The 13,381-nt window shown below is 39.4% G+C and overlaps 1 protein-coding gene across 3 annotated transcripts; it reads right to left on the bottom strand.

The window, feature by feature from the left end:
* Window positions 1–50: 50 nt before the first annotated feature.
* Window positions 51–13,340, bottom strand: exoc1 (exocyst complex component 1). 3 transcript variants are annotated; one of them, XM_089001612.1, is made up of 20 exons: window positions 13,268–13,340; window positions 12,677–12,808; window positions 12,439–12,569; window positions 11,959–12,118; window positions 11,753–11,770; window positions 11,247–11,434; window positions 9,498–9,725; window positions 8,300–8,432; window positions 8,106–8,215; window positions 7,180–7,329; window positions 5,954–6,062; window positions 5,006–5,050; window positions 4,686–4,849; window positions 4,506–4,619; window positions 3,463–3,542; window positions 3,147–3,375; window positions 2,895–3,078; window positions 1,994–2,193; window positions 1,723–1,917; window positions 51–726 (listed from the first exon to the last, which is right to left on the bottom strand). In XM_089001612.1, the coding sequence occupies exons 2-20, from the start codon at window positions 12,798–12,800 to the stop codon at window positions 574–576; spliced, it is 2,715 nt and encodes a 904-aa protein (XP_088857738.1). In that variant the 5' UTR covers window positions 12,801–12,808; window positions 13,268–13,340; the 3' UTR covers window positions 51–573. The 3 variants fall into 3 exon arrangements, with proteins under 3 accessions (XP_088857738.1, XP_088857741.1, XP_088857740.1); XM_089001615.1 differs by lacking the exon at window positions 5,006–5,050; XM_089001614.1 differs by lacking the exon at window positions 11,753–11,770.
* Between the last annotated feature and the right edge of the window lie 41 nt (window positions 13,341–13,381).

Here is a 13,381-nt window from a genome sequence, read left to right as displayed (position 1 = left end):
ACGACGAGTACTACTATTACAAATAATAACAACAGAAAAATGTCTCCTTTTTCAGAGATTTGTTACAAAAGGCGGACCACAATTAATTTCAACAATAACAGTAAGAATGGAATACACGCATGAAGTAAAACAAAATTATAAAATTATACAGAATAGATCAGACAGTTTGAGTAGACTCTGAACAAGATGCTCTAGTTGGCCTCAATTTGCACGTATGTGAGTTTGGTGAAATTTTGAATCACCAATAATTTGCTTGTAACATTGAACTAAAAGCAGAAAGCAGAGCTCAATTAGCTTATATTACATTTAGATGTAGCAGTGACCAAAAAATAAACAAAAACGAACAATAGAAACATTATTTGATGGCTGCAATTTTATGAAGAACAAGGGGCAAAAAAATAACATGGAAAAATGAACTCAGTGTGTTAACCTGGTAAACTAGTGGATAGCACATCCTTGAAGATTCTAAATTGTCCATATGTCTGAATTGTTTATCAGCGCATATCCTGTCAAACACCATTTTAAAAAAATGGATGGATAAACATTTTTTTTGTGACTTCATGGCCAGCGACGCTAATGTGACTGAGCGATGCTCGAGAAATACTCCAGCATGTCCCGAATTGTAAACTCCATGGTGATTCCAGAGCCGGGATAACATCTGCCGATCAAGTCTTCAAAATGTTTATATTGCCGGATAAACTCGTCTTGCGTGGAGTGCCACACCACCTGCAGGAAGCGCACATAAGCAAGGGACGAGGACATGTATAAAAAGTATTTGGTAGTACAGTGATACCTCGGATTACCAACTTAATTGGTTCCCAGAAAGTGTGTGTAAGGCGAACAGTGTGTATTCCAAACATTAATTTCCTATAGGAAATCATTAAAATGAGAATAATCCATTCCCAGGTCCCCATAAAACATAATTTTCAACGAAATAAGCCTTAAATATACACACAACATACCTTATTTTATGTATAATAAATGTGATATGGTATTGTAATTAAAGAAATAAACTGTACTGTATAATAAAGTTGTTTTATTTACCTTTCTGATGGTCGTTGATGGCTTGATGGAATGGATAGCTTTTTGCATAAAGTGTCTCAAGTTGTGATATTGCAACAGCAACAGATGCAGGCAGACGCACTAGAAACTTCATTAATAGCTGGTTCCCTTGCTTGTATGTTCTCTTCAAATTGATGGGATATTTTAACCTTGCAGTCTACACTCTGCCTTTGAACTATCAATAAAGTTGAAACAAGTCCAAATTTCACTGTGTTTTCTATCCATTTTCTCACCATTTCACTTTTGTTTTTTCCCTTTTTTTGTTTCAAGCTCTGTGGTCTCGTGTGTGTTTCTATTTCTATAACCGCTCCCCTCGCTCACTGCTGCGTGTATCCTGCTGCGTGTGTCCCCTCCCTCCTCTACCACGGATCTTGACCAATCACGTGCGGCTTTAACCGAATACTGGGGGCGAGGAATAGAGGGAAATTTAAAAAAAAACGGCTGCCATTTCAGGAGCTCAAAGAACCGGATCGTTCGCGAATGACACATCACTCATTGTGGCGCTCCGTGTGTTTCCCGAAAAATAGTTTGTATGCCAAGATTATATTCTCGCGAATTTAACGTTCGTAAAGCGAAACATTCGTTAGCTAAGGCGTTCGTAAACCGAGGTATGACCTTATTTAAAAAGTTCCGATTTTTCTGACAATAATCATGACTCACTTGTAGCAAGCTTTCTTCTTCACACAAATGTTTGTCCACCTTCTTGTAGAGGTTATCCAGTCCCTTTTTGACCTCTTTTCCAGGATATTCCTTGATGACCTTGCGGAGCTCTTGCTTGTTGAAGGCTAGCTGATAGCTCACTTCCTCCTCACGGATCCCTTGGGCCACGCGAGCTTCTACGCCTTCAAAGAAATGCTGCACCAAAAACAATGATCATGATCAACTTTCCATGTTAAGCACAGGTGAAGATGTTTTTTTTTTCTGTTCTTACATTGAGTTTTTCCAGAGGTTGACCAAGAGAATTGATCACATAGGACTGCAGGTGGTCCGTGTATTTGTGCTTGGCCTCACGCCTCTCCGCATCCAGGCAGGAGATCTTCAGCTGAGACAGCGTGGAGAAGATGTGGTGGAAATTCTCCATCATCACCACGTCTCTCGGTGTCTTCTGACTCTCGTTGGCCACTTTCTCCACTGGGGAAATCGAGGTGCGTTCGTTCGAGTTTTATTTCTGTTTAATTCATTTGACTGCCATTCTCGAATTTATTTGGGAATTGAAAAACATGGCGTGGAGCGCCATTCCCAAATGTATTTAGTTTTTTTTGTTATATAATAATAATAATAATAATAATAATAATAATTATTATTATTATTACAGTAAAGTCTCGTTATATCGATATTCAAGGGAGTCCGAAAAAATATCGATATAACCGGGACTATCGATATATCCGACCCTGGTTGCATGTAATTTTCTCCGTGCGTGCATAGAAATAGTATCGATATAACCGGGACTATCGATATATCCGATATCGATATAACGAGACTTTACTGTATTATTATTAATATATATAAATATATGTAATATATATTAATAATATTAATAATAATAATGAGTATTATTATTATTATTATTATAAGAAGAAGAAGAAGAAAAATAATAAGAATAAATAAGAATAAGAAGAGGAATAAGAATAAGAAAAATAAAATAAAATGCAATAAAATAAATTAAAATGCAATAAAATAAATGCAATAAAATAAAAAAATCAAATCAAATCAAATGCAATAAAATAAAATAAAACAAAATAAAACAAAACAAAACAAAATAAAAAAAATAAAAAATAAAATAAAATAAAATAAAATAAAATAAAATGAAATACACAGATGAGTACTTTTACCGTTCATGAAAACGGCCCTGATGAGTTTGACGTAAGCTTTGTCGAGGTCTCCGCGACGTTCCGCATTTCGGAAGATGGTCTCGGCCAACTCGGCAAACTCTTCAAAGCCGGTGACGAAAGGCAGGATGCCAACTTTACTCTTCTTTGAAATTTTCACTTCCTCCATTTGTCTGATTTGGCCGGACTGTGAGGATGAAAAGACGCATTTATAAATGTTTACAAGCGTAACATCAATAATACACGTCTACTCACAATACACTTGTCGAAATTTCTCTTGACGGTAACCAAAACATTTCCCAGCGTAGTGCTGAGAAAAGACGCCGGGTCCACGTTTTCCGCCGTCCACACGTGGTGGCTCATTTTCACCAACATGTAAAGCGAGTGAAAGCTGTCAATCTTATCGCCCAGAGCGATGAGGCTGTTGAGTTCCGTCTCGATGCTTTGGAAGACTTTGTTCATCATCAGACGCACCATGTCTTTGCTTTGAAAGGCAAGAAAATGGAGAAAACGGGAGAGGATGTGTGACGGTATTGTCGTTGACGGAATTGAACTTAACGCCAGGACTCACTCGGATGACAAGGAGTGTCTGTGTTCTGCCTGGAGCGGCATCCTTGAAGGCACAGGGCCATCTGGATCCTCGGCTTCCGGCTAATAACGTAAAGGAAATAAATAATAATAATAACAATAATAATAGTGATACCTTGGCTTACGAACTTAATTGGGTCCCAGACGGAGTGTAAGGCGAAAAGTGTGTATCCCAAAAATTAATTTCCAATAGGAAACCATTAAAATTAGAATAATCCGTTCCCAGGTCCCCATAAAACAATTTTCCACTTTCTTATTTTCTAAGCCTTAAAACTACACAGAATATACCTTATTTTATGTATAACAAATGTGCTATGGTATTATAATTATAGAAATAAACTGTACTGTATAATAAAGTCGTTTTATTTACCTTTGTGATGGTCGTTGATGGCTTGATGGAATGGAGTGGCCGGTTTCCTCAGCGTTAAACACTTGATGAGGAACTTAACCTTCTTTCATCATCTTGAGGAATGATCCCTTGTAGGTGCTTTCTCTGCGATAATTTTATCTAGTTCCTCACCAATTGTGTTCTGTTTAGCTGGGTTGATGGGTTTTTGCATCAAGTGTACAGATGGCTTGTGCGGGTTATTTGCGGAGCCTGATTGTTGGGATATTTTAACCTTGCAACCTACACTCTGCTTTTGAACTATCAAAGTTGAAACGAGTCAAAATTTCACTGTTTTCTATCCATTTCATTACTCTGTCTCTGTCGTCTGCCTGTCTCTTTAATGTTAACCCCCCCACCCCTTACTGCTGCGTTCTTGACCAATCACGTGGCTTTAACCGAAGACTGAAGGCGGGGAATAGAGCACCAAAACAAGCCGGCTGCCATTTTCCTGTTCGGAGAACGGGTTCGTTCGCGAACGACACATCACTCATTGCGGCACTCCGGGTGTATGCCAAAAAATAGTTTGTATGCCAAGGTAAAATTTTCATAAATGTAAAGTTCGTAAACCAAGGGGTTCGTAGTTAGATTGATAGCTATATAGATAGCTAGATACATAGCAAGCTAACTAGATAGAGCACCTGAGCCAAAGGAGGCAAGACGGTCGGGTGTTGCTGAAGCTTGAAGAACTTTCCGATGAAGTCTTGTTCGGCGAGGCACAGAGGCTCCAGCTCACTGAGAACCTGCTCGAATATCTACAAACAACCCATCCGGTTCGTTAATTTAATTCCCATCGTCTGCCCTTTCGCCGTCTGCGGTACCTTGTCAAACTTGGTGCGATCGGCCACGTCCAGGTCAGATGCCGACATGTTGCCCATATCCAGCAGCGAGGACGACTGCGAGCGTCGGCTGTTGGATCCCTGCACGCTTAGCTTATTCAGACTGGACGTGGAGCCTGTCAACTTTCCGGAACTACCGTGAAGGCCTGAGTTGAACATTTGTTTTTCAAGTGAAATGAAAGAAGGACGTCGGGAAATAAGAAGAGGAACAAAAGATGGAAGTGTAAGCGTTACAGCATGCACGGAAAAGCATTGCGGTAAGAAATCAAGGTAGGGTCGCACTCTCCTTGCTTCTTACTTACTTTCCGTCTCTTGTTTGAGCGCGCTCTCTTTCCGCGGAAGCGTGGCTGCAGCCAGTTAGAATAGGGCAGGCGTCAAAGACACAGAGAGGTTAGGCTTAGTACGTTAGGTGCAGCGCGGCGGTGGTTAAACGACAAAGCCACTTGGTTCGACCTGCAGATAACAAATCTTTTGGATGCTCTTGAGAGAAAAACTAAGACGGAAAGTAGCCAGGCGTTACTATCAGCGCAGAGGATGATGAGCAGTTCTCACACACACAAATAAGCATAAGGCAGGAGATCTTCAGAAGAAATGGATGGACCCTCGTAAAACCCTTTTTTTATGTTAAACTCTTCAATTGCTTATGAAACTTCGCAAAAAAATAAAAATAAATATAAACAAACAAATACAAAACCCAACACAAAATCAAACACAAAAACGAACACAACAACAAACATTAAAACCAACACACCAAAAAAAAAACACTAAAATCAACACAAAACCAAAAAACAAACATACAATACAAATACAAATACACAAACACGCACACATATACATACACATTAAACTACAAATTACAAATAACATTAAAATAAATGAACAGAAAAACATAAATATGAATGAATGAATGAATGAATGAATAAATAAATATGAAAAATAAACAAATAAATAAATAGAAAAACCAACAAACAACTACATCAATGAATACATTAATAAATTAAAAACAAAACAACAACAAATACATAAATGAAGAAATAAATATGATACATAAACAAACAAATGAATAAACAAATTAAAACAAATACAATGAATGAATGTATAAATAAATAAATAAAATATGGGATAACTCGGTTTAAACACAAAACTGAAGTAACAATATTATACATATTTTGTAAATTATATTTGAGGGACATCTTAAAAAAAAGTAGATTGACAAACTCACATGCAAGGTGAATAAACATCCATCTTACCAAATTTGCCCTTTGCCTCCTTGCTCGTTCCCGCCATCTTGATCTTGGCAATCTCAAAGAAATCTTTAATTTCTCGTTCATACAATCGGCTCATGTACTCTACGTAGGTCTGGAGAAAAATCAATCAATAAATAAATAAATACATAAATAATCATGATAATAATTACAGTCACAGGATCGTTTTTTTTTTTTTTTTTTGCGGGTGAGAAGCGGCAGCGACATGGGCCATCGTTCACTCAACCTGGAAGTAACTCAAATAGATAGAAAGCTATCCAGGTAGCTAACAGATAGCCAGATAGGCAGTTAGCTAACTAGCTAGATAGCCATATAGCTAATAAATAGCCAGCTACATAGCTAGTTAGCTCGACAGATAGCTAATAGATAGCAAATGGATAGCCAGCTAGGCAGTTAGCTAACTATCTAGATAGCCATATAGCTAATAAATAGCCACCTACATAGCTACTTAGCTAGACAGATGGCTAATAGATAGCAAATGGATATCACATAGATAGCCAGCTAGGTTGCTAGCTAATAGATAGCAAATATATTGCCAGCTAGGTAGCTAGCTAACAGTTAGAAAATGGATAGCAAATAGCTAGCTAGCAAGGTAGCTATACAGATAGCTAACAGAAAGCAAATAGATAGCAAAAGGATAGCCAGCTAGGTAGCTAGCTAATAGATAGCAAGGAAGCTAGACAGATAGCTAATAGAAAGCAAAAGGATAGCCAGATAGGTAGCTAGCTAATAGATAGCAAATGGATAGAAAATAGATAGCTAGCTAGCAAATAGATAGCCAGATAGGTAGCTAGCTAATAGATAGCAAATGGATAGAAAATAGATAGCTAGCTAGCAAATAGATAGCCAGCTAGGTAGCTAGCTAGATAGCAAATGAAATATGATCAAAATCACCACATTCTTGCTTTTTTAAACATGCAAAAGCAATGGGCCGCTTCATGAATAGGCAGATCCTGCCACACCAGTATCTTTTTATGACATTGTATTGAAAGGTATAAATATTATATTAATAATATTAAATAAATAAATGAAAAGAACTACAGTGCGGCATATTCTGGTTCAAAATAAATAACTCGAATTATGCTGTTGAATGCAAACAACACAAGTGTAACAGAAGGCCCTGAGCACATGATGACTGAATAATTCAACAAGCAGAAAGGCTCTCAAAGCAGTCCGAAGCGAGCTGTAACGCCAAAGTAAGAGTAACTGACCCTCGACAGGCCCTCAAATTTCTCCCGGTGGGTAATCTTCAGCCACTCCATAAGTTTGGCGTAGCGCAAAAGGTCCCGGTGGAGCGGACTGTGCTTCGGCAGGGTCAACTCCATAGTGTGCTGAGATAGGGTGGAACTCTGGTCGTGGCCCTAGATGGCATAGTGAGGAACATTCGGGTCATTCTGGGTCCTGCAATTTGAGTGAAAATGACAAAAACCCTGGCACTGGAGTGGACACATTTTTTTTGCACATCGTCTGGCAGCGAATGAGTTAATTATATGGAAAATATTGTGCAATTGCTTGCATACAAATATGTAAGATACAGATGTAAAAACGCAACCCAATTTACGAACGAGATATGTTCCGAAAGGTCGTTCGTAAGGTGAATTTGTTCGGAAGTTTCTCCAGTGCTATATTTTGTATGCAAAGTATGTTAAAGGCTTATTATAAGTATATTTAAGGTTTATATAAGTATGTTTAAGGCTTGTATAAGTAACCTGTATTGGTTTGTATTGAAAAATAAACATTTAATGAAATACAGTAAAGTCTCGTTATATCGATATTCAAGGGAGTCCGAAAAAATATCGATATAACCGGGACTATCGATATATCCGACCCTGTTTGAATGTAATTTTCTCAGTGCGTGCATAGAAATAGTATCGATATAACCGGGACTATCGATATATCCGATATCGATATAACGAGACTTTACTGTATATGCTCTATACATGTACAACTGGAGAGAATACTACAGATGTTACGATAAAAATGTTCGTATGTACCATTGTTCGTAACTTGAATGTTCGTAAGTAGGAGAGTGCCTGTAATTTTTTTTTAATCTAAAATGTGCATTAGGGATAATTTGGGAACTGTTAAAAAAACACACCATGGGCGTTATCCCCACATAGCAACAAAACAACATTACCTGGTGCACAAATACGTTGTTGAGATGATTGGTGAGGCGCCGGGCGAACGTATCTCTCAGGTCGGTGAACAGGTTCTGCTGCTGCTTGACAGCCATTAGCATGCCATGGCCTACGTGGGACAAACATTTATTTTTACTTTTTTTTTTTAAGGTAAGCAAAAAAAAAAAAAAAAAAGATTTTTTTTTTTTTTAACCTGGTAGGAGTGCCACGTTCATGCACTGCAAAAGGGCTTCGGCGGCATTGATGCAAGCCTCGATGCCTTTCGGAGATGTCAGATCTCCATCTTGCAGGGCTCTGATGTGCCCCTTGGACAGGTCCATGTTGTGCTAAGCGACGAAAGACGAAACGGTCACTAAGCAACAGGCGGTGTGGGTTGAAATGATCCGAAATTCCACAAGGGGGATCCATAGTCTTTGATGCAGAAGCGGCTTTCAGGTTATGATAGAGAATAGACTAAACAAATTCTCAAAAAAAAAGCCTTTATCAACATCGCAGAGATAATACTAGTGGGCCTCAATCTGCAGTACATATGCACCAAAAAGCTAACAGCCACTCATTTGTTGACAATGAGGTAAAAATCTTAGCGAAAGAAAATTGAAAGGGGAGTAAAAGAAGCTATTTTCATAAAACAGCAAAACCCTTCACTAAATCGCAATGGTGGGCTGAGGCTCAATTTGGATGGTTCCTACAACCGACTTCTTAGGCATCATGGGCTTAGTTATGCTGATGAAGTGATACCAGATCAAATGGGGCAATCAGGCCAGTCGTAGACCTCGTACTCAGGCAGGAAAATAGAAGTAATCAGTCAGGACAATAGAAGTAATCAGTGTAGCCGCAGGGATTAGTCCTCTGCTCCCCCCAACCTGAGAGCAGGGACCAATCATAGCAGAGGCTGGCACCGCCATGTCTGTACAGTAGGGATATATGGCCAAAACTACCAGCAAAAAGATTTTAGCTCGCTGACGAAGCCTCTTGGATAAGAAGCGAAACGTCCGACACCTTCAAGGAAAAAGAGATGACGGCTGAAGAAACCTTGTCATCGATGGACCACTCCTGTACGACTGAGAACTTACACAGACACAGAATACAAGTTATCATATTTAAAAGTTTCATGCCTAAAAGGCCCACAATGGAAGCACAGAAAAATCTCGGGTCAATCTGAGTTGAACAGACAAAGCCTGCTAAACTGTCATCTTCATGTCGGAGATCTGGCCTTGGACTAATTTACGATTTGGTAAACTCGTTCATCGGAAGAGGTCATTAGCCAGCTTACAAATTTATCAGTTCATTGAAAGGATAACCATTTTAAAATGTCTATGTTCTGTTGTTTATAGTTGGTGCTAACAGAATCACGAAGCTACATTTACAAAAGCGCGTTTAGCATTCCTCACCACAAGGAACTGGATCTCATTCAGTAGTTTTCCATTGTTGGCGTTGCTGATTTGGATGAGACGGTTGCTCTGCGAGATCTGGTCCATCTGGTCTTTGACGCTCTGGAGCATCTCCTCGTAGCTGCTCAGCTTGCCCTCGATGGTGTCCACCTCGCCCAGCGCCTCGTCCAGCAGTTGCATCAGGGTGTTGACCTGCTTCTCTGATGCCATGATGGATTGGATGTTGGCCTTCAAAGTCACAGGTGAGGGGAGGGATTTGTAGTAATGCCATTGTGGGGCTTTGGGGGGGGGGGGGGGGGGTATAGCATTGGAACGTTTTTTTCCCCCATTTTTTACAGGCTTTGAAGGGGACGTATGATGTCAAATAAGCCACACACCCATCGGTGAGGCTTTAATATCATCGGAACATTTTTTTCCAATTTTTTTTAACTGCATTGAAGGGGACGTATGACGAGAAATAACCCACACACCCGTCGGTGGGGTGTTAGATACTTGCACTATGTAGTTTTTTTTTTTTTTATGAAACGGTTTTCCACATTTACATTTCCACAGTATACAGTTGACATTTTTATTTTGTTATGCTTAGAATATCTTCTTTTCTATCCTTTCACCCCACCCCACCCCATACCCTTTCAAATTGCTGCTGTGGACTGCAAATTTCCCCATTGTGGGACGAATAAAGAATTTCTGATTCTGATTTTCTGATTACATAGCATCTGAACAATTTTTTCCATTTTTTAACGAGCATTGAAGGGGACGTATGATGTCAAATAACCCACACAACCTGTCGGTGGAGTGTTATATAGCATCGGAATTTTTTTACTCAATTTTTTAACTAGCTTTGAAAGGGACGTATGATGTCAAATAACCCACATACCCATCTGTGAGGTGTTATATAGCATCAGAACATTGTTTTCCCAATTTTCTAACTAGCATTGAAGTGGATGTATGATGTCAAATAACCCACATACCCATCGGTGAGGTGTTATATAGCATCAGAACATTTTTTTCCAATTTTCTAACTAGCATTGAAGTGGACGTATGATGTCAAATAACCCACACCCCCGGTCGGTGGGGTGTTATATAGCATCAGAAGTTTTTTTTCCCATTTTTTTAACTAGCATTGAAGGCGACATATGATGTCAAATAAGCCACACACCCATTGAGTGTGAAATTAAAATATCCCTGAATGATTTTGACCAATTATTTGCAACACCCGAACCCCCTCTATATTGCAATTGTTATTTCATACACATTTTTTTTCAAAGGTCATGCTAAATGTGCATTTTTTCACAAATGCAAGAAATAAAGTAAATTTTCGTCTTGTGGCCTAATCACTTCCATTTTTTCATGTTTTATAAAACACTATGTAAATACGACCTCCACTTTTACATGCAGAAATAAATTTTATTTATCTCCATACTATTGGGGATCTGTCAAAAATGTGTGCCTGATCGGAAAACGTCCACAACAGGGCAGCTGATATCAGTATTTACATCACAACGCCCCCATAGTAGTGTCTCTGCTCATGATATAATCAGGCAGGGTGGGTGAAGATCCAGTGGCATTTTCAATGATTCCAATGTCTGAAACTCTGACACCAATATTAATGTCATATCAACATGGCAGGTGTGGGTTTTGGTGATGTGCCATATATATATTTGTGCAGTGCACACTTTCCGGGGGCTGGTTTGCTCAAAAATATGATTCCTGATTATTATTTTTTTTTTACATTATCATTGCACTTACCCCATCGAGCACCTGCAGCTCCCTGGAGAGCTGCTCGGCAAAAGCCTCCGCATTGGAGATGGCGTACTCGCAAACCTCCATCATGCCCTCAATGTCTTGCTCCTCACGGGTGCTCAGTTCCTGATAGTCATCCAGGGCATCCTCGTCGCCGCCAGCAACACTCTGGCTCTCCCCACTGGGCACTGATTCTATTGGCAAAAATAGATCAATAAAATAAAATGGGAAGGAGGGAGCATGAATAAACAAAACATTAGCAAATTTGTGGTCAAACCATACTGAGGTGGAAGATTTGACGGACGGGTGAAGACGTTCAGTGACGGGAAGCACAAAATATAGGTGAAGTTTGGATGCGTGAGATGAGTTAATGCGCCATCTTAACTTGGAATAGTGATAAGGATTGAGTGTCTTTTAACAAAGGCAACAGGTGACGTCATAAAATCTCATGGAAATGAAACAAGAGGAAGGAGAGAGGGAGCGAAGCTATGTGTGAGTTAAGTCCTACCAACCTTCCGCTTTAGGAAGTTCTGGCCAGAGAAAGTTGAAGGCAGAAAGAATATAAATTTAACACAGAAAGCCATACAGGAAAGCAGAAAATACATAGAAGGGTTGAGAAGTCAGCTCTACACGCAGGCAAAAAATATATATAATAATAATAATAATAATAATAATAATTCAGAGGCAGAACGTTTACGTGACGTCAAAGTTAGCGCACCTTCCAAGAGCTGAGAACTGACATTGACAAATTCCACCTTCTTCCTCAGGTAGCGCTGGTTGAGCTTCCAAATACACGAGATGAATGAGTTCTTCTCAGCCGTGCTGCTGGCAACCCAGCGGTAAACCTTCTCAAAGTGAAGGTCGAACTCGGGGTTTTCCTAGCGCGACAAACGCAAAGGTGTTCACTTTTTATGTGTGCATGTCAAGTATGCTTTTCAAAGGGTTGATGTAGTAAATGGTATATTTGATGAATATATGTGACAAAAAAGTTATTAAGATTGAATTAAATGTCTCAAAAGGTTGCTGTTTCCTTCATTTCGTAGAATTCTTTAACACAAAGATGTCACAAGTTTGGTTAATGGAGATTGGCGTATCAACCCCACAGCTCTCCCCCCCCCAAAAGAAATGTTGATCATTATTTTGATTATGTTGAAAACGTAACTATGCTTTGAGTTATGTGATGTAACCTTTCGCCAACCTTGCTCGCATCTTTAGCATCCACCTCGATCAAATCGCGCAGTTCCCACGTTAGTTGTCGTTTGTAAAAGTCTCCTTTGTCGGATTTCTTCACCTTGACCACTTTGACCTGCACAGGTCGCTCGGTGGTGACTGGGAATGGCAGGAACCAAAAAGGAGATTTAATTTGTGACTTTTATCCATTTTTCTATGTTTACAGTGGACGGTGGCGAATAAAATAAATCTAATGAGTCACATACCTGTGGCACACAAAAAGCAGTTTTTCTTCTTTTTCCCCGCCTTGCAGACGTTGACGATGCCCAGTAGACGCTCATCGTTGGGCGTGAAGATGTCTCTCTGGAGGGCGTGCTTGATGGCTGTCATGGTGGATGCTGGAAAACACGGTTTTTTTTAAACACATGATACATTTTACAAGAAAAAAAGTCTGAATTATTATGGAATAGATATTTTTATCCCCCTAAATTCTGCGATGAAAGACATTTTTTCAATGTCCTTTTCAAAGTATTTTAATAAGTCAGAAAAGAGACAGACAAAAACGTTAAACCCAACTGACTGATGAAGATTTTATTTAGCAATTCCATACGCGTATGCAGTCCAAAAAAATGAAATATTAATTGTTGTGATTGACAGTGGCGAAGACATTGTCACAAATGACATATTCAGTGGCAGCATCTTATGCTAGCTGGTAACGCGCTAACGACAGACGCCATGACGTTGAAACTACACAAATAACACGAGGACAACGCGCATAACGACAAGTTACCACATCCAGGAATATAGTTTAAAATGTTTTAAATGCGATGAGATGTAAATGAGAGAAACAATTTCACCTTGTTAGCGTAAAATCCACCACCGCTGTCCGTCAACTACACACCGCCCCTTTTGACTTCCGGTGTACATCCCATCACGTGATTTTTGGAATCAACATTTGCGCATGCGTCGTA

Source organism: Hippocampus bargibanti, linkage group LG07, assembly GCF_051943395.1.
Source record: "Hippocampus bargibanti isolate YZ-2025 linkage group LG07, ASM5194339v1, whole genome shotgun sequence".
Classification (NCBI taxonomy): Eukaryota; Metazoa; Chordata; class Actinopteri; order Syngnathiformes; family Syngnathidae; genus Hippocampus; species Hippocampus bargibanti.
The sequence above is the reverse complement of the archived record's forward strand: the minus strand, read 5'-3'. Positions and strand labels throughout refer to the sequence as shown.

What these genes read in the sequence shown, in the direction of transcription:
- exoc1 (XM_089001612.1), bottom strand. Translation starts at nt 12,800, where the DNA reads ATGACAGCCATCAAGCACGCCCTCCAGAGAGACATCTTCACGCCCAAC. An exon ending in ATGAGATCCAGTTCCTTGTG is followed by an intron (nt 8,433 to 9,497) that starts GTGAGGAATGCT and finishes TTCGTCGCTTAG; the next exon opens with CACAACATGGACCTGTCCAA. An exon ending in ACAACGTATTTGTGCACCAG is followed by an intron (nt 7,330 to 8,105) that starts GTAATGTTGTTT and finishes TATGCCATCTAG; the next exon opens with GGCCACGACCAGAGTTCCAC.